This window comes from Notamacropus eugenii, chromosome 4 (assembly GCF_028372415.1).
Source record: "Notamacropus eugenii isolate mMacEug1 chromosome 4, mMacEug1.pri_v2, whole genome shotgun sequence".
NCBI lineage: Eukaryota > Metazoa > Chordata > Mammalia > Diprotodontia > Macropodidae > Notamacropus > Notamacropus eugenii.
In genome coordinates, this window is record NC_092875.1 from 247,791,291 (window position 1) to 247,812,613 (window position 21,323).

At 38.3% G+C, this 21,323-nt stretch overlaps 1 protein-coding gene across 2 annotated transcripts in view; it reads left to right on the forward strand.

The window, feature by feature from the left end:
- The window catches only part of LAMA3 (laminin subunit alpha 3), a 330,029-nt gene that overhangs the window by 6,558 nt on the left and 302,148 nt on the right, over positions 1-21,323 (forward strand). For both annotated transcript variants that reach the window (XM_072604400.1, XM_072604399.1), the window contains exon 2: positions 18,738-18,890. In XM_072604400.1, the coding sequence (XP_072460501.1) occupies positions 18,738-18,890 (153 nt within the window). The remainder of the gene's footprint in view (positions 1-18,737; positions 18,891-21,323) is intronic.

The following is a 21,323-nucleotide window of genomic DNA, read 5'->3' on the forward strand; positions in this document are numbered from 1 at the left end:
CATGGCCTCTTCAGGCAAGTGTAGTTTCCTAAGGAACTCTGACAGTCTTTTAGAGCTTGTCAGCCTAGGCATGTCAATACTGTAGCTATTCCTATCCAGGTGTGCATTGCTGACACTGTCTTCTGCCACATTTTTAAGGGGACCCAGCTAACAATGTGTGCCCATATTTGATGTGGGCATACCTATCTTTACCTTCTTCCCTGTTTGCATAAGCCCTTATTGCATTCTTATTTTCCATGGGTTCTCTATAGTCTATAGGTTCATGCCGAGGGGTGTGCTCATAAATGTTTAACAAGCCACTTGCCCCCAAAAAGGAAAGGGGCAGGAAGGGAAGTGATTTGTCCAATCTCACACAGAGAATAAGCTTCAAGATCTCTCTCAGTACTTTCTACACTATTTATGTCAACATGAAAACTAAACAATGTAATGGAATTCCACTGAGAGCCACATAGCACAAATATTTCTGTTGCTAACAAGTAGTTTTTATGTCTTAAGAGGGGTTAATTTTCCTAAAAGACTGGGACACTCCAGTGATGGAAAAAGTGATAGCAGCACGTGTTATCAAACCTCTCTACTTTTCTGGGTCAAATGCATTTCATGGAGTGGAAAATGAAATTCTCTATAGTTGAGACTTTCAAAATGGAAAGCTACAGATTTCATTTTCTAAAAATAGAAATCATTATAAATATGTATGTTTTTCAAATATAAGTAATTTTATTTAACTAATAAAATCTTCATGAGCAAAGAATGGTTAATATATTCCAAACATCTTTGATGGGGTGCAGAAAGAAGCCTTCTCTCTTTAGGGAATGGTAAATCATTTATCAGTTAAAGACTGATAATTCTTTACATACCATACTGCACTATGCATTAGCTTTGAATTAATTATGAGCATGAATAATGCATTCATAAAGCAGATATTCTCCAAATGCAAAAATGATTTCTTATTTCTAAATTAGACACTCTTTTTAAAAACTCAGTTAATTTTTGTCTAGCCCTCAGTTAATTTTTTTCTAGTACAATTTAGTGCAACAAAGTTCTGATTTATTAAGTAGGGCCTGAATATTTCCAAAAACTAGGTAGACTAAGTACAGAGGGAGAAAGACTCTTCAACACTGTGTGCATATGACCTAGAGGCAGATAGGAATTTTCAATTTTGGACAGATAAGCCAAGTATCCTTTTAAAGATGGAAAGCTCTAGAAGTAGCCCTTGATAATAGGGTGATAGGGAGGAAATGAGAGGAGAAATTGTGCAAAGAAGCCTGGTGGAGAACTTAGATTATGAAAAATATGCAGGCTCTATTGTGAAACATGCCAGTTTGAAATTCTGCTACCAGAGCTTCATCCTGACCAAGGTGCCAATGAACAAACAAATCTAGGATTGAATGAAGAAGCCTAAAGTGCTTTCAGGAAGACAGTGGGGCACATGTGATGCCAAGCTCTAGATCAGATTTAAAGGCTTAGAAAACTGTGCTGGAATTCAACCTTCTCTATGACTGTGGGACTCAGAAATGCCATGCATGACATGTGAAACTTTTTGAAGAATTCTCTCAGCATCACATACAAGTAGCCCTTAGCAGAATTAGAGAGAACACTAATAATGAAATCCTGAAAGAAAGCCAGTCCTTGGGTAGTGATGTGGTCTGTCTTCAGTAGTTTTTCTGATCCAGACATGTGGAATGGATGAATGTCTGAAGTGGTTGTTGCATGATGAGTTGAAATGGGCGCAAATTCAAACAGGGTGGTCAGAAGAAATATTTTTTAAAGGAATCCCTGATGTAGGCTTCAAATGACGTGGTATTGTTGTAGACAACTGGGGAATAATAGCTTTACACTTTATTCAGAATGGAGAAATGCAAATTAAAACATTTCTGAGATTTCACCTCAAGCCAGGCAAATTGTCAAAGATGAAAAATGATGAGACCAGATGGTGATGGAGGGCATATAATTCACTGTTGGTGGGAATGCAAAATGGTTCAACCACTTTGAATTTCTGTTTGGAATTATACAAGAAAAGTGATCAAACTTTGACTCATAAATCTCACTAATGGTTATGTACTTAATGAGGTCAAAGACAGAAATACAGGTCTCTCTCTATATAAAAATCTTCATAGGAGTGCTCTTGGTGATAACAAAGAATTAGAAACAAAATGGTACTGATTAAGACACCCCCTCCACCCCTCTATAAACTCCAATGACTCCCTATTGCCTTTAGGAGCAAATACAAAATGCTCCAGTTAACATTCAAAGCTCTTTATAAAATAGCCCCTTTCTACCTTTCCAGTTTTCCCTAAATCTTACTCCCCAATATGCATTCTTTGATCCAGTGACACTGGCTTCCTGGCGGTTCATGAGCAACACACTCTATATCTTACTCTAGCATTCTCTTGGTTGTCCCCCATACTTGGAATAATCTCCCTTCTTCACTCTGACCACTGACCTTCCTGTTTTCCTTTAAATTCCATCTAAAATCCTTGCTCCAACAGAGCATTTTAGCTAACCCTTTTTAATTCTAATGCCTGCCCTGTTAATTATTTCCTATTTATCCTGTAGGTAGCTTGTTTTGTATACACCTGTTTGCAAGTTGTCTCTCCCATTAGGTTGTAAGCTCTTTGAGGACAAGAACTGTCTTTTGCCTCTTTTTGTATTCCCAGAATTTAGCATAGTGCCTGGCACATAGTTGGTTGGTTGGTTAATGTCCTTTGTTCTCGAAGAGGACCAAAGTGACATCATTATGCTAGAGTCAAGTTTCAATGTGTCTGACTGTGGCTGATCAGACCCATGTGAGCTTGGAATGCCCTAGTCCATATGAACTTTTGGGGCAAATTCTCTAAATTTGCATATCTCATATTTCTTTTAAGCTACTTCAATTCTACTTTGTTCATAGAGCATAGTGCCTTCTTTGATCACCCATCCTGCTGATCCTGTGCCAGTGTCACCTATATCACACAATCAATTCCAAATCAATTCCTACATAGTAGACACTTAGCAAACGTTTATTGAATTGAATGAATATGAGTGCAAAGTGGAGTAGGAAATGACAAACATGAGGAATTGAGAGAAATGTAGAAAGATTTGTATGAACTGATGCAGAATGAGAAAAATGTGAACAACGGCTAAAATTATATAAATGAAAAGACCATTAAAAGTAAGGTGAACTGAATAATGGGAAAAACCAATGAAGGTGCTGGAAAAGAGATATCACATTGTCTCTCATGGTGAAAGGATTACTAACAGAGAATATTATGTACATTACCAGATGTCTCTATTACATGATTTTTCTTAACTGGAAATGTGATGGAAAAACAAAACCCTGTAAAGGTAAAATTAACAACTGGGCCTTTAGTGATTAAAACTGAGTAAATCTTTTATGACAAAGGCATTGGTTGGACTGCGTGTGTGAGGGGCAGAGTCATCCATAGGTCTGGATTCTGCAAATAACAGAAGCAGTTATTTGTTCTGCCAATATCAGTCAATAATATTTATTGAACATCTAGTTTGAAGACTGTATTAATCCCTGTAGGGACTTTCCAAAGAAATCATGTCACTGCCTTTGGATGTTTTAATCTCTGCTGGTAGCCCACAAAAGTGTTTTTACAGAGTGGAAGGAATTATTGATCACATACTGACTTTTTCAGTCGTACGTGGGAAAAAATCCAGAAATCATTCAACGTTAGAGTAATCTTTCAATGTGAACAACATATCCAAGGTATGTCTGTGAAGTGATAAGATCCATTTATTTGTGTCGCTAATTGGAGGCATTTTCATTATTTTTATAATGTATGAAGTATGTATGAAGTGATACTGAGTTGATTTGAGTTGCTTAGGAAGAACCATCATTGAGTGAACTGTACAGTACTTTCTTTCCCTTCCCTCTCCCCAGTGTTGTTATATAGGCTAGAATGAGGGGGCCAATTTTAATAGGGATCAGTGTAAGGTCTTACACTTGTATAAGTCAGCTTCACAAGTAGGGACAACTAGACAACTTTTGTTGTTCAGTCATTTCAGTCATGTACAACAGGGTTTTCTTGGCAGAGGTACTGGAGTGGTTTGCCATTTCCTTCTCCAACTCATTTTACAGATGAGGAAACGGAGGCAAATATGGTTAAGTGACTTGCCCAGAGTTACACAGCTAGTAAGTGTCTGAGGTCGTATTTGAACTCAGGTCTTCCTGACTCTATGCCTGAAACTCTATTGCACCACCTAGCTGCCCTAGGAGGTCATAGAGGGAGACTAATTCAAGTCCTGGGAGTGATTCTGTTATGTTTTAATGAACTTTAAAAAAGAATAGAAAGGGAGGGAAAGAAGAATACATTGGGATTCTGGGGAAGAGAGACGAAGAAGGATGGAGAAAATTATCTCATAAGGTCTAATCTTCCCCTAACATTCTTTCCCCATGAGTATTCAGTAACAAATATTCTAATATGCTCTAGTTTTTAACCTAAATGTTTCCTGTATCCTGATTTTGCCTGGAGCACGAAGAGATCAAGGATTAGATAGAAATGAAAAAAACACTTTAATTTTCAACATTTTTGTTTATTTAATTTTTGTGTGTGAGGCAATTAGGCTTAAGTGACTTGTTCAGGGTCATACAGCTAGTATCAAGTGTCTGAGGTCAGATTTGAGATCAAGTCTATCCTAACTCCAGTTCTAACTCTATCCACCACACCGTCCCCCTATCTGTACAAAAAAACTTCAAAATGGAATGGAGAATCAAATTTCTGTCTGAATGTTAAGGATTTACCTACCTGAGTACTCTGAGTTATTTTGATTGTACAAATAACTTTTTTGTCCGATATAAATGCTGTAAAACAGAAGAAATAAGGAACCATATGAACTTGAGAGCCGTTAGATTGATCCTAGGCTAAAAGTGAAGGACATGTAACAGGGTGAGGCTAATGAAATCTCCAGCCTCTGTTAATAAATGCTTTCTTGCTTGATTTAGTCAACAATGGTAGACTGAATCTCAGAATTATAAAGGAGTTCTAGTCCAGGTGACTTCCGAGGGAATCCTTTTTCTAAATCTAGTCTTGACTTGAAGCCCTTCGGTAATGGGAAACTTACTTCTTCCTAAGGCAATCCATTCAGAAACAGAATAGCAGAAAAGTTTGATTCCAGAATAGCTTATATTCTATGCTATTGATTCTCTCTAACTGCTACCCATTGATTCTGATTCTGGGGCCAGGCAGTAAAAACCTATTCACTCTTCTGCAGGATAGCTCTTAAGATATTTGAAGAAAGCTGTCATGATTCCTTCTGTATCTCTTCTTCTCCAAGCTTAAAAATCTTTTATTTTTCCTAGTTAATCACTGTATGTAATAATTTTGAATTCCTCCCCCTTCTACACTTCTCACTATTCTGGTCACCTGGTCTTAAATGTACTTGAAGTTACCAGTGTCTTTCCTGAAATATTGGCCTTCAGAACTGTACACCATGCTCAAGATTTGATCTGATCGTGGCAAAGCTCAGTCAAAAAAGCTAACGTGATCTTAGGTTGCATTAATAGAGTGTTCAGCATACAGAAGGTGATAGTCCTATCATACTTTGTGTTGGTTAGACCACATATGAAGTATTTATTCTGTTCTGTTCACCACATTTTAGGAAGGACATTGAAAAGTTGAAGACCAGCCAAAGGAGTGTCACTGTGACATAAAAGGCAAGTTGAGTCCATTACATAAAAGTTGAAGAAAATAGAGTATGCTTAGCCTTAACTAGAGACTAGAGGGAACATTATAACTATCTTGAACTTGACTTCAAACAGAGAAATACTATGGAGAAGAAAATTAGGCTTGTTTTGTTTGACTTTTGAGACCAAACTAGGCTCATTGTGAGGAAAACCTTCCTCACATTTTAATGACATAGAAGTAAAATGGACTGTCTAGAAAGAGTCAATTGCCTTTCCCTGGAGGTCTTTAAACAGAGTGAATCACAACTTGTCTGAGATGTTACAAAGGAGTTTCCCATTCAGATATGGTTTGAACCTGATGACTTGTGAAGTCCCTTTTACTTTGAAATGCTGTCGTTCCTTAATCAGGGCTGTCAGACGCTATCTTCAAAGTGGAAAAAAAAGTCACCTTGGTCTATGTATATTTGTGATTTAGAAGGAAGGGCATCCTGATCCTTTGCCTTAATGATTAGGGGATTGGGCTGGGTGTGGTAGCTCGTGCCTATGCAGTAATCTCTGCTCTTGGGGAGGTTAACATTGCTTGAGTTCTGGAGTTTTGAGTTGCTTTAGGGATAAAGTCCTTTGGGTGTATGCACCAAGCCTAGGGGGTGGGGTGGGTGGAGGCGGGGAATTCGGCTGCCTAAGGAAGGGTGAACTGGTCCATATTGGGAACATAGCAGATTAGAATTTCCTGACCAGTAATGGGACCAAATCCATAAGTGGCTGCTGTATTTCTAGCCTGGACAAAATAGAAATGCCTAATCTCATGGGCAGCTAGGTGGCACAGTGGATAGAATGCCAGGCCTGGAGTAAGGAAGATCTGAGTTTAAATCCAAACTCAGACACTTACTAGCTGTGTGACCCCAGGGCAAGTCACTTAACCCTCTTTGCCTCATCTGTAAAATGAGCTGGAAAAGGAAATGGCAAACCACTCTAGTACCTTTTTCAAGAAAACCCCAGAAGGGGTCACAAAGAATTGGACATGACTGAACAACAATAAGGAAATCTCAAAAAATATGATTGAGGGAATGAGTGGGAGTGGTCAGTGGTATTATGAATTCCAGCTAGTTGAACTACCTTTATTTTTGCTGTCTTAGACCCTGCCAGTGTTTCTGAAGGGCCCTATCCAATTGCCTCCATTCATTGTATCCTAGGAAAACTCTGCATGGATTAAGCATACTTCAAGACCCATACAATCAGGATGACTTTGTTGGGAAAGATTCCATGCAGAATATTTCAATAATTAGATAAGACCGGATAACTGCAGGCCTAATATTCCTTTTGTCTATTGTACTATAATAGAGTCATATTAAAATGTAATTCTGTGCTATCTCCAAATTGATTTCCTACTTCCCTGTGGCAGCTACTCTAACTGATGCAAACAATGCTTTTTTAAATGTTATGCTGAACTGCGTGTATTTTCATTTACTAAAACATTTAGTAAAATACTGAGAAGACATTCCATTAGGATAACTTGATTGGCCATTTCTTCCTTCACTTTCTTCATTTTGCTTTTGGACAAATTTTATAGAATTTGTTCCAAATAAAAATCTAGCTGTAGATATAAAATTTTATCATAAAACATCAGGAAACGATTAAAGTCATGATTTATTTTCAAGCACTTCAGTTACCAACATACATTTTTGCTTTTCACATAAACTGGGCACATCATACAGCCTAATTTATGGTTAGCTAACAACTTCTGGCACTTAATGAAACATAAAATCTTAGCCTTGAAAGTGACCTCAAAGTCCTGGAACTATCTTTGCCACAGTCTGGACAAATAAGCATCCCAACTGTACTTAAAGGCTGTGATTGTGAAATCACTAACTCCTGAGGCAGTGCTTTTCACCTTGATGTAGTTCTGTAAGGTTTTTCCTTACATTCAGATGAAATCTGCATTCCTCTAAGTTCTACTCTATGGTTTGCTTGAACTTCTGGGGGCATGGGGTGTTCAGAGAGGACTAGCACATCTAGTATAAGGGCTTGTGAGCCTTTTCAGCACTGCTCATCCACCTTTGGTGTCCATCTGTCACCCAATTCTCACCTATGTCTCTAAGAAGCTGTAGTATGTGCAGTGGCCACACCCCAGTCAAACTGCTTCTACAGATGAGCTAAATCAGCCTGAGGGTAACTGACAGGCCTCAAACTGGTTAGAGAGTTAGGGGAATGTCTACCCCAACTACGTGAAGACTTCCCCCCACAGAATGGATGAGAACAATTTGTTCCAATGGTGATGAAGGCAGCTGAAGCAGGTACTGTGGAGCACTTAGAGTTTGATCAGATGTTGATGACGTCAAGGTCATCTACTGCATCCTGGGCCATCACCAGTTGTCTTCACTTCTGTCTTGCCACTGGACATCAATGACGCTTGAAGAGAGAGTGAGACTAATGACTTTGTGCAACTCTGCTTCACTTAAATCCAATTCAGGAGCAAGTTAAGACATTACCCTATGACATAATTGGTCCAAGGTATGTTCCTGACTCCAGCCAAACCGACTTTCAGGGTTTGGTGAGTCTACTTTCGGACATGCCAATCACCTGTAATGGGGGAGCCATGTTTCCAATTCAGAACATGTGCTGGGATTTTGTGACTGTTGCTATCTGCTCATTATATGATGATGGAAAGCCTTTTAATTGGCCACCAGTTAAAGTCAGCCACTACTGAGTATGCATATAAGATCCATGAAAGAGTCTCTTCCCTAGTGGCAAGTGAGGCATGAGTCCTCATTCTGTGAGCATCTGGGGAGGGGTCTTGACCAGAGAAGAGACTGAAATTTGATATAATCATATCCCTTGTATGCATATAACTTACCCCCTCACCAGTCGATGAAAAGACTTTCCATCAGAGGGCAGAAAACAGTGTCAGAATACCTGTGCATGCTCTGAATCAGGGGCAGGACCTCTCTATTACTCCTCATCAAGCACTTCTAGAAGGTGACTCACCACATACTTCACCTGGTGTGCAGTAAGCAGGCTTATGCTCTGAGGACTTCTTGACAGCGCCCCACTGCCACACACACACCTTTACTACAGAAAAACAAGTCAATAATTCCAAAGTGAACATAAAAGAAGAAAATTTGAAATTCAGAACAGAAATGAAATGGAAAACAGTGGTTTAGCAGATATTGTTTTTTAAAAGATGAAGAAAATTAATAAACCATTAGTTTGTTTGATCAAAAATTGACTTAAAAAAGAGAAGAAATTGCCAAGCAAAAAAGCAACAAGGCCAATTCATGAATAGAGAGGAAATGAAGAGAATTGTTAGAAACTCCAATATGCTATCACACATCAGTAAAAACTGAGAATTTAAAGAAAATGGATGGATATTTGCCATACACAGGCATATATATATATATACATATGTTATTTTATATATATGCAAATATGTTTATGAGTGTGTTTGTGTGTGTATATTATATATATATATAATATGTATCTTGTATGACAGGGTTTTTAGTCATATATATAAATACTTTTTTAAAAAATTTTAGTCTAAACTTGCTATTTCATTAATATAGGGTACTGCCAGTAAGGAAACTCCTCGATCAATACAGATCAGCAACTACTCTGCCACTTCTCTTAGACAGTTGCTTGGGGCACTGAGAAGTTAAGTGACTTGTATAGGTTAACAACCATATTGTGTCAGAGGCAGGACCTGAACCCAACTCCTCCTGACCCCAAGACCTGCCTTCTGTCTAGTATACCATGTTTACTCTTCTACTGGAATAGTTTTATAATACTCAAATTAACAAATCAGGAAATAGAGAAGACAAAAATCTAGTCTCATAAGAAGAAATTGAACAAGCCATATATAAACTACCAGAAAGGTAAAAAACCCCACCCTAGTTCAGATGGATTTGCAAATACATTCTATGAAATATTAAGATGAAAATTAATCTGAACATTATAGTAACTATTTTGTTAATAGAAAAAGAAAACACTTTACCAAATTCCTTCTGTGGAACAAATATGAGCCGTAAGTTTCAAAACAAGAAGGGATAAAGCAGAAAAAGACAGCTATTGAGCAATATTAATTTATGAATATTTATGAATGATAAACATTCAAACAAAATGTTTATCAAAGAAACAATAGCATTTGGAGGGGGGAGAAGACACAGACTTGTGATTTCATTTATGTTAGAAACTCTCAGTGAAAAAACTTTTACCAAAATAGATTTCAGTAATTTATATTCCCTGAGAGTTGCTTAGGGCACTGAAAGTTTAAGTGATTTTCTTAGAGTCACACAGTGTATGTCGAAAGTGGGATTAGAACTCAAGTTGTTCTGACTCTGTTCTGACAAGTCAGTTCTAACTCTGCACTATACCATGCTACCTTCATATCATTATGTCTAAAAAATTATTCCTTGTAAATAAATTTAATTTTTTACCACGAATGAAATTTAGTTTGACTTTAGGAAAACAATTATAATTTTTAATCATATAAATAACAAAACAAAATAATATACATAGCTTTATTTATGGATCAAGAAAAATCCTCTGACAGAATACAGCACTTACTGATGTTAAAAAATGAGTTTAAAAAACACAAATATAAAAGTCATCTCTTATCATGATCCATAATATTTATCCAAAATCAAAAGCTAGTAATCATTACTTGTAATGGAAAAACTCTTCTTTCCCATTAGGTTCATTCATTAATTGAGAATTCCTGAGTAGTGTATACAAGAGACATATTCTTAGTATTAATGTTGTCATCCCTATTTTGTGGATGACAATGCTGAGCCTCAACTGGTGTAAATTATTTGCCCAGGAACAGATAGTGAAGATAGTTGGTGAAATTATGCCATATTTAACCCATGTGCCTCCTCTGCCTTGTGCAAAATACAGTAATACAAAATACAAAAAATGTGTCTCTTCAAAATTCCAAAGAATGGGTACAGTGTTGAGATTGCAATAAACCTGGAATCTTCATCACCCTATTAGAGCTCCAGATGATTAGGAGTGCTCATTTTGGCCCTGCATGTCTGAGATAAACTGCAGAAACTTTGCTAATCCTATTTTTTTTTATGGAGAGTTAGGGAGGTGCGTAGTGATATGTAATGGGATATTTCAGGGGTGATCTTTGTTAAATGTGAATGCACTCAGGAGTTCACTGTGTGTCAAAAGGACAATGGAACTTCGTCCAGACTCTGAACTTACTCTCTGGAGCCTGCTTCTTGTTCCACACATCTGGCCTTGGGCAGGTGTTTGGTATATCACATAATCACTTTTCCATGACTTTTCTGCTTCACACCAGGGCCAGTCATAAGATGGGGTTATTTGATGTGGCAATGCACAGAACAGAATAGAAGCACACAGGAGAAGGTGTTTATTTCAGTCCTTTGCCCTATATGTGTGGTAAGCTTTCTGTTTCTTGGAAAAAAAGCAGAGTAGGGCTTTGACCAAATAGTATTGCAAATGAGTGTTTTTTGGTCTAGGTGAATATCACTAAAATGATCATGGGTTGTAGCACCCTATAAAAGGTAGGTGACTACAAGTGCCACAAGGTAAATTCTGAATTATTGTTTAGAGCAATTCAATCTTTCATTTATACAAGTTCTATCATTTTCCCCTTTTAGCGCCCCATTGCATTTGTATATCAACAGGCTAATATCAATATTCTGAACATCCTAGGGGTATAGAACATGCCCATAGCTCTTCTCCTTTTGCTATGGCTTCTTGCTGTTTTGAGTCATTTTTGAGTCATATTTTTGAGTTGTTTTTTTCTTGCCAGAGATACTGGAGTGGTTTGCTATTTCCTTCTCTAGCTCGTTTTACAGATGAAGAAACTGAGGCAAATAGGGTTGTGACTTGCCCAGAGTCACACAGCTAGTAAGTGTCGGTGGCCAGATTTGAACTCACAAAGATGAGTCTTTCTGATTTCAAGCACAAATTCCACTGTGCCATCTAGATTCCACTCTGCTTTGGTTGTTACCTGTTATTTCCTCTATCACTCCACTCCTGCCATCTTTTATTGCTGTTGGTGGGATGGGGTGCATTAATGCTGCCTACCACAGAATCCTTTCCCCTTTTGCTTACCCATTACCCGAAGACACCAGAGGAAGCACGTAACTGAGGGAGGGGTCAGGACAAATTGTATCCTCCCAGGTAGTAGAGGCCATACTAGTTGAACTTTCATCCCACCTGTGGTTCACTTTGGAAATGTATAAAGTCATTTGTCAACCTGAGCTATCCATGGATCTTTTTTTTTTAAATTTCACCTGGCTCCTGAGGTTTTTGTTTTTTTTTTTTTAAACTTAGCAGTATTTGCAATTTTTAAAAACGTTCCTTCGGTGCTCATTCTCTACTCTTGGCAGTCAAGTAGGCTGCCCACTCATTAGACCTCTCAGTGAAAGTCATCCTCAGTCACTCAGGATTTTCACATAAATATAAATTCCCATGAACATCTCAGGGGAAGATCACGAGAAGTGAAGCCTGAGTTTCTAACATTTATGTAGGCAACTGGGAGGTGTTTCACTTCCACGTCTACTTTTTGATTTCTTTCATTGTTGGTTTGTGGCTTTCTGGGCCCAGAGCCTGACAGAATTTGGACTTTTGTTTTAAATATTTCCTCTGAGACATTGTGTCCAAATGAGCAAATGTAAAAGGTAGGAGGAAGAAAAAATTTTTTTATTAAAAAAATTTCTTTTGATCCCATCCACTCAAAATTTAAGAAAAGAAAAAAATAGTAAAGTCTCTGAGTGCCCAAAGTTTCCATATAACAGTGTTTCTTGGAATTTATTTTTTTCTCTTTTTATTTTATGAGAAATTGTTCAGGGCTCTTCAGTTTAGAGCAGTTTTTGGCATTGATTATATAATCTTCCAAAGGATTCATTTTGCTTGGGCAAAAGAAAGTACCACTTTGTTGTTGCCAAAACACACTTAAATCAGTTCAAGGAAAATCAGAATTCCTGACTGCAGTTTTGATAAACTGTTCCTATGGAAGCTTGCTTCAAGATTTTTCCTATCTTCTTGGCACATAGAGAAGCTCTCTCTGTGTTGACTTGTGTCTTATTATTAGGTCAAAGTTCAATTCAGGAGAATGATATGTATAAACCCACGTTTGAAGAAAAATGGTTGTGATGCAGGGTGTGTGTGTAGGGGTGGGGTGGGAGGAGGATGAGAACGAGTATTATTGGCAGCTAGGATTGAGAGAGTGGATGAAAGCCAGAGCACTATCATAGGATCATGGGATTATGGATTCAGTGCTGTAAGAGACTTTAGAGATCCCTTAGTCATTCCAGCACTTCATTTTACAGATGAGGAAACTGAGGACCAAAAAGTCATGGGTACCAGGTGACTGAGCCAGGAACCACTGAGACAGGGTCCTAGGTAGATATGGTAGTTCAGAATTCAAAATTAAAATGATATCTTATGTCATATACCCTTAAGGATTATTTCCACTTAGAGTCTACTTGTTCCACCTACTGACTTTTTGTCTGGTGCTTTCCCTCCATAGAGCCTCCATTTCATCCTCTTCTTTCTTATCAATTCACATCTCTCCCTCTTTCTCTCCCTCTCCCCTATTCCTCTCCCTCTCCCATTCCCTCTCTCCTGCCACTCTCTCTGTCATTCTCTCCCTCTTCTCTCTCCCATTCCCCTCTCCCAATCACTCTCTCACTCTTCCTCTCTCCCTCTCCCATTCTCTCTCTCTCTCTCTCATTCTCTGTCTCCCTCTCTCTGTCTCTCTCTTCTCCCTCCCTTCCTCCCTTTCTCTTTCCCACTTCCTCTTCTTCTCCCATTCTCTCTCTCATTCTCTGTCTCCCTCTCTCTGTCTCTCCCTCCCCCCTCCCTTCCTCCCTCTTTCTTTCCCTCTTCCTCTCCCTCCTCACCCTCTTTATCCCCCCTCCCGTCCAGCCAGCTCAGTGTTCCCCTCAAGCTTGGGCAATCTCTCCGCAGTTTCTAATTTGAGCTAATGTTATTAAGATTTAGCTGCCTACGTTGACTATTGGAGCAGAATGTCAGAGTGGTGAAGCTGGGCTTAAAGTTAGGAATATCTGAGCTCCCTCTCCTGATGAAATCATAGATCTTGTGAGTGTTCATGCTCTTATGCCTTGTTGCCGGTTCGGTTTTGTATATGCTTGCCTTGCATTTCCTTTATTTCTCCCTCTTTCTTGTCATAGTCACATATGTATAATCTTTTCAAAGACCTACTCATCTAGAGTCTACTTTCCTCATTGGCATAGCCCCCCCCCCCCCCACTCTGTTGTACTAATTTTGATCTGTTATTGTGGGCACTGCCTCCTTTTTATTATTTTTGCTCTCTAGTTGTGCCAAGGCAAATTTGGATGTGAGTGCAGTATGAGTGTGTGTGTGTGTGTGTGTGTGTGTGTGTGTGTATTTAGGACCGTAAAATGTTAGATAGCATAGATTTAGAAAAATGTCTTTTTCAGGAATTTTGAATTCATTTGACACATGTTAAAATGTTTTAACTGTAATTTTTTTTGGCAAACTGTTTGTTCTGTCACAATGTGACTAATATGGAAATAGTTTTTACAATATTGTACATATATAACCTATCAAATTGCTTACCATCTTGGGGGTAGGGGAAGGAGGGATATAGAAAATTTGGAAGTCAAAATTTTATTCAAAAAAAGAACATTAAAAATTGTCATTATATGGAATTGGAGAAAAAGTACCCTTTAAAAAGTCTTGTTTTGCTTTCTTCACACAATTGGAGTCCCCATACTGGGAATCTCCCACACTAACAAAACCACCAGGCATTCATAATTACTTTCTCAAAATAGCATATATAATTTTATTCAGGAACAGGTACTAGGAAGCAACAATAAAACAAGGGAAGAAAAGTTGGAAACTCTAAACCTCAGGCTCTAAAATAATACTTTCATTTCGAAACTGCTTTAAATTGTTCAAGGAATCTGTTTACCTGACTAGCCATAGAAGCCCAGTATAAATCTGTATAGTTTTTCCTTATGTAGAATAAATATGACAAAAAGGAAAGTCATATTTGCATAGTATAATATTCATTACTCATATCAACAATAAATGTTTGAGAAAGATGGAGAAGTGCATTAATATCCAAAAAGTTGCCCACTTTGACATTTCTAGAATAGAAGTGTTTCCAGCTGGATGTAAATCCACATGCCTTTCAAATGTGAAGGACGTCTCCACCTTCATTAAATAGAAATAGTACAGTACTCAGCAGAAAAGAATGAAAAACAGCCAATGTTCAGCTTCCATTGGGTTGAATACTCACAAATCAGGCACTCTGTTATGCCATCAGGGGCAACTACGTGGCTCAGCCGATAGAGCACTGGAGCCGGAATCAGGAAGATCTGAATTCAAAACCAGGCTCAGATACTTACCAGTTGTGTGACCCTGGGCAAGTCACCTAACTCTTATTTATCTCAGTTTCTCACCCGTAAAATGGAGACGTGCTAGAGAAAGAAATGGAAAACCACTCCAGCATCTTTGCCAAGAAGATCCCATGGACAGATACATGTGGTCAGAAAGAGTTAGACATGACTGAATGAACAAACAACAAAATAATCACGTCAGAGTCTTATACCAAGGCGCTGATAGCACTTTGAGAAGTTGAGAAATAGTTAATGGAGCTCTGTCCCTAATTTTTATGTCTGAGACAGAATGAGAACCAAGTACCACAAAAATATATTATACAATGGGAAAGAAAATCATTCTTTTCAGCCACTAGAACTTTATGTAATTAGTCTTTGGAAGTCAAAAGATCCTGTAAGCTGTTGGAAGCATGGTCTTATTTAATAGCTTGGGAATCTTTAATCTTTTTTACACCTCTGTTGCTTTTCTAGAAAATGAGGGGGTTGAACAAGATAGTGACTTGCCCAGGGTCACACTAGCTAATAAGTGCCAGAGGCCAGATTTGAGCTCATGAGGATGAGTCTTCCTAATAGCGCTCTATTCACCTGGCTGCTCCTTCTTTCATAGAAATTCCTCTAGAATATCCCTGACAAATAGTCATCCATACCCATTGTGAAGAATTCCATTGAAAAGGATGATGGGATCATAGAGTCAGAGTTGGAAGGGACCAATAGAGAAGTAGGCTTGGAATTAGGAAGACTCATCTTCATGAGTTAGCTGTGTGACCCTGGGCATGTCACTTAACCCTGTCTGCCTCAGTTTCCTCATCTGTAAAATGAACTAGGGAAGGTAATGGTCAACCACTCTGGTATCTCTGCCAAGAAAACCCCAAATAGGGTCACGTAAAGTAGGACATGACTGAACAACAACAGGGGCAGCTAGGTGGTGCAGTGGATAGAGCACTGGATCTTTAGTTGGAAAGACCTGAATTCAAATATAGCCTCAGGTATTTACCACCTGTGTGATTTGGGGTAAGTCACTTAGCCTCAGTTTTCTCAACTAAAATGGGGGTCAAAATTACACCTACCTCCCACAGTTATGAGGCTCAAATGAGACAACATTTGTAAAATGCCTAACACGGTGAGTGGCACATAGGATGTGCTATATAAATGCGATTGTAATTATTTCCTGGCTTGACTGGATGTCCTCTGAGGTTACCTTTCATTTTGAGTCTATGAAGGTACTAGCAAGGTGAGCACCAGCACCAATAAGGCTATTCAACATGAAGTTTTCCACCCACACAAATTGCTGAAGAGACTATATAGACAAAAATGTTCATCATGTAATATTTGGTAATCATGTCCCAAGAGAATAACATTTTGGTACAGGAATGAATGGATGGGAAAGCAATTATTAAGCTTTACGATGTGCCCAGAAAGGGGGCAGGGATAGGGAACCTGAGACCTCGAGTTTTACGAACAAATCCTTTTATTAAGGGGATTTGTTTTGTGAAATTTGGATTCAAAAGGCTGCACTTGAGGACCTGGAGGTCACATGTGGCCTCAGAGCTGCAGGTTCCCCACCCCTGGGCTAGGCATTGAGGATAGAAATACAAAGTTAGGTAGTGCTATCCCCAAGGAGCTAACATTCTAAAAGGGGGAGAGAATAACATAGAGAAGGGATGGCCGAGAACAGGTGTTTTGGTCTGAGATTAGATGGTTGATGAGATTCATTCCAGTTCTGAAATTCTGCGATTCAGAAAGTCACAGAGACGATGACTGGAACAACAGGGCCGTCAACTGACCCATTTTTTGAGAGACGATGGTAGCATTAGTGTTATTACAGCTTTCAGATGAAGATTTGGAAAACTGGCACCAGGTTGTAGGCTGGTAGGGATGTGAGCAGCTGCAGATTGGAAAATGACCTGGGTGAGGAAGCCCAGTCCCAAAGAGTTACCAGCAGCATGGCTTAGCACCTCCTGGGAGTGGTCTCTGGAGATTTGCTTTGAAGGATAGAATAGCAATAGTAATAGAGGGAGACAGATGGCTAGGGTGAACAAACATGGCCCCATGGAGTTCAGATCTCAATGCCTTATACCTGACATTTATCAGTCGTTCAGGTATATCTGATTCTTCATGACCCCATAGAAGGTCTTCTTGGCAAAGATATTGGAGTAGTTGGCCATTTCCTTCTCCAAGCTTATTTTCCAGATGAGGAAACTGAAGCAGACAGGGTGAAGTGACTTGTCCAGGGTCACATAGCTGGTAAGTGTCTAAGGCTAGCTCTTCCTGATTGCAGGCCCAGGAATAGCAGTATCTTAAAGTCCAGTTCAGATACTATTAATGAGTCAAGCAAAGACTTACATCCAACTTTGAAGAGGAAGAATAGTTCATACTTAATAGTTGAAAAATTCTATTTAACTAAACAATAGAAGCAAAGGATTAGGCCATAATCAAAGCCAGATTCAGTGGAATAAAGCAAACTATTTGCACATATTAAATCATTTCTGTGGCCCAAGTATAATAGTAATTTTTTAGAACTCAACACATCTTTTAAAATTTATAGGGGCAGCTACGTGGCTTGGTGAATCAAGTATCAGCCCTGGAGTCAGGAGGACCTGATTTCAAATCTGGCCTCAGTCACTTGATGCCTACTGGCTGTGTGACCCTGGGCAAGTCACATAACTCTGACTGCCTTGTAAAAACAATTATATAGATATGGCAAAAGCCCATTACACAAGACTGAAATGCTCAAAGGTAACCTGTATCCTTTAAACATATTGTGCTGATTCCTCATCCGTGTCATGCCCACTAACTTTCTAAGGGCTTTTGCTTTTTCTCCTTTACATTCTTTTCTTTTGTTACCTCATCAACCCCCATAGGTTCGATAGACATTTTTGTTCAGATGACTTTCAAAATTAGATATTCATCCTTGTCTTTCTCCCAAATTCCAGTTCCCCATCACCAGCTCTCCAGTGGATATTTAAAACTAGATGTTCTGTAAGCATCTGACTCAAAATATCCAATGTCTTTCTTTCCAAACATGCCTTTCTTCTGAACCCTACCTGCTTCTGACTAGGATGGGTGGAAGTTGGATGTTGGACAGCTTACCCTCTAGTCCTCTGCCAGTTAACAAGGGCAAGCAGGGAATTCCTCTCATCATTTCCTACCCATATCTTTTCTTGGACTGCATGATCTCTAGAAGTTATCATTCTGCCAGATGAAATCAAATCTGAAACTCATACCTCCTCAGATCATTTCCCATCCCAGCTGCAGGAGTTCGTCATGCTCTCATTCTGGGTCCTCCCCCTACCCTCTTCAGCTTCTTTTTGTGTATTATCACTCCCCCCATTAAATTGTGATCTTCTAGAGGGCAGGGACCATCATGCCTTTTTTTTTTGTATCTCTAGTACTTATCAGTGCCTGAAACATATTGTTTTTGTTCAGTCATTTTCAGTCATGTCTGACTCTTTGTGACCCCATTTGGAGTTTTCTTGTCAGAGATACTGGAGTGGTTTGCCATTGCCTTCTCCAGCTCATTTTACAGATGAGGAAACTGAGGCAAACAAGATTAAGTGACTTGCCTATGGTCACACAGCTAATAAGTATCTGAGGCCAAATTTGAACTCAAGAAGATGGGTCTTCCTGGCTCCAGGTCTGGCATTCCATCTACCTCTACTTTCCATTCCTCCCCCCGCCCCACCTTATTGTTTCTGTTTCTATGAAAAAAGTAAAGTAAAAAAAATAAAACTCTGGTTTCAATTCTCTTTCAGGGCCAGTTTTGTGACTACTGTAACTCTGGGGATCCCAATAAAGCTCACCCAGTAACCAATGCAATTGATGGGACTGAACGTTGGTGGCAAAGCCCTCCTCTGTCCTTGGGCTTACAGTACAACAAAGTCAATGTTACTCTGGATCTGGGACAGGTGAGTTACTTATTCACTTGACATGACCAAAAATTGAATCATTTATTTTATGGCAGGAGTTGACACTATATTTTTTTATACTTATCATGAGTCATTTTAAAAAAAATTGTAATTTTTGGTTATTCTGAACTTGATAAACACCAACAAACATGAATACTTCTCTAAACAAAGAACATAATAATAGCTAGCATTTTTAAAGCACTTTAAGATTAGCAAAGTGTCAGGTTTATGGAGAAGGGAAGAATTTTTGACTAAACAAGAGGTAGAAAGCATTATGAAGTACAAAATGGATAATTTTGCTTACATTAAATTGAAGAGTTTTTGCAAAACAAACCCAATGCAACCAAGATTAGGAGGGAAACAGAAAACTGGGAAAGAATTTTTGCAACTAGTGTCTGTGATAAAGGCCTCATTTCTAGAATATATAGAGAACTGAGTCAAATGTACAAGAATACAAATCATTCCCCAATTGATAAATGGTCAAAGGATATGAACAGGCAGTTTTGAGAGGAAAAAATCAAAACTATCTATAGTCATATGAAAAAATGCTCTAAATCACTATTGATTAGAGAGATGCAAATCAAACAACTCTGAGATACCACATCACACCTATCACATTTGCTAACATGACAAAACAGGATGATCATAAATGTTGGAGAAGATGTGGGAGAGCTGGAACACTAATTCATTGTTTGTGGAGCTGTGAGCTGATCCAGTCATTCTGGAGAGAAATTTGGAACTATGCCCAGAGGGCTACAAAAAAGTACATACCCTTTGACCCAGCAATACTGCTTCTAGGATTGTATCCCTAAGAGATCATAAAAATGGGAGAGGGTCCCACATGTACAAAAATATTATAGCAGCACTCTTTGTGGTGGCCAAAAACTGCCCATCAATTGGGGAATGGCTGAATAAATTGTGGTATATGAATGTAATGGAATACTATTGTGCTGTAAGAAATCATGAATAGGAAGACTTCAGAGAGGCCTGGAAGGACTTATATGAACTGATGCTGAGCGAAAGGAGCAGAACCAGGAGAACTTTATATACAGCAACAACGACAGTGTACAAGGATTTTTTTCTGGTAGACTTAGAACTGCATTGCAATGCAAGGACTTAAAAAATTCCCAGTAGTCTCTTAAGGCAAAATGCCTTCCACATCCAGAGAAAGAACTATGGAATTTGATTGCAGAATGTAGCAAATCATTTTCTTTTGTATTATGCTTTGTTTTGTTTTATGATTTCCCCCTTTCATTTTAGTTCTTCTATGCAACATGATTAAGGTGAAAATATATTTAATAGCAATGTATGTGTAGAACCTATATAACATTTTATGCCCTCTCAGGGAGGGAGTGAGGAAGTAGGGAGGATGGAGGGGGAAGGAGGGGAAAAAATATAAGATGTATGGAAGTGATTGTAGAACACTGAAAACAAATAAAAAAAAGATTAGTAAAGTACATTACAATATTATCTCATAGTATCATCATAATAACCCAAAGAATGGTGCTATTATTATACCCATTTTACAGATGAGGAAACAGGTAATTAACTTGCTCTAGGTCACAGAGCTACTAAGTTTTTGAGGCAGGATTTAAACTCATGTCTTCTAGCCGCTAAGTCACTGCACCACTCAGCTGTTTCCTGATACTTACAGAGTATTACATATGAACTGAACTATGACTCTCCATTACCTACAGTTTGCTATTTTTGAAAAGTACATGGCTCTGTGTCTCTTGAATTTCAATCCTCTTTTGTGCATTAAAAAAAAGTTTCACTGATTTTTTTTTCTACTTTTTTATCATCATTATCATCATCATTATTACTACTTTTCCTTCTTTTTTCTAATTCTCCTTCCACTGGAAATAACTCCCCCTTTTAACAAAGCCTTGTAACAAACAAAATTAAGTAAAACAAATTTACACATTGTCTTGTCTTTGAAAAGCTAGTCTATTTCTGTTCTACAATCTACAAATCCGTTTTCTCTCTAATAGAAAGTAGAGTATTTTTTTTACAAAATTTTTATTCTGAATCATATACACACATTTTCATATATAAAAAATAGAAAAAATATTATATGTAAAATTGGAAATTGCTATTATGTACAGTTTGCTTTTTTAAAAAAAAGTTAACAAATTCAGTATGTTATTTCAAAGCTTCCCCATTTGTTTATGTTTCTCTTTGAACTTCCTTCCCTTTGCGCATTTATTAAGATTTCTTAAGATTCAAAGACTCTCTTTTTGGTAGGGAGTATTCTTGATCATTATCATCATCACTATTCATTTCACCATTCTTTACTAAACCTGACTTGTTATAAAATATGCTCTTTCATTGGCAAAGGTATTTTTTTTGTTATTGAGGTCTGTGATAGACATTCTTTTCCTTGAGAGCCCTGGCCTTATGGATCCTGGCCTTGATTGACACCAGTAAGAAATA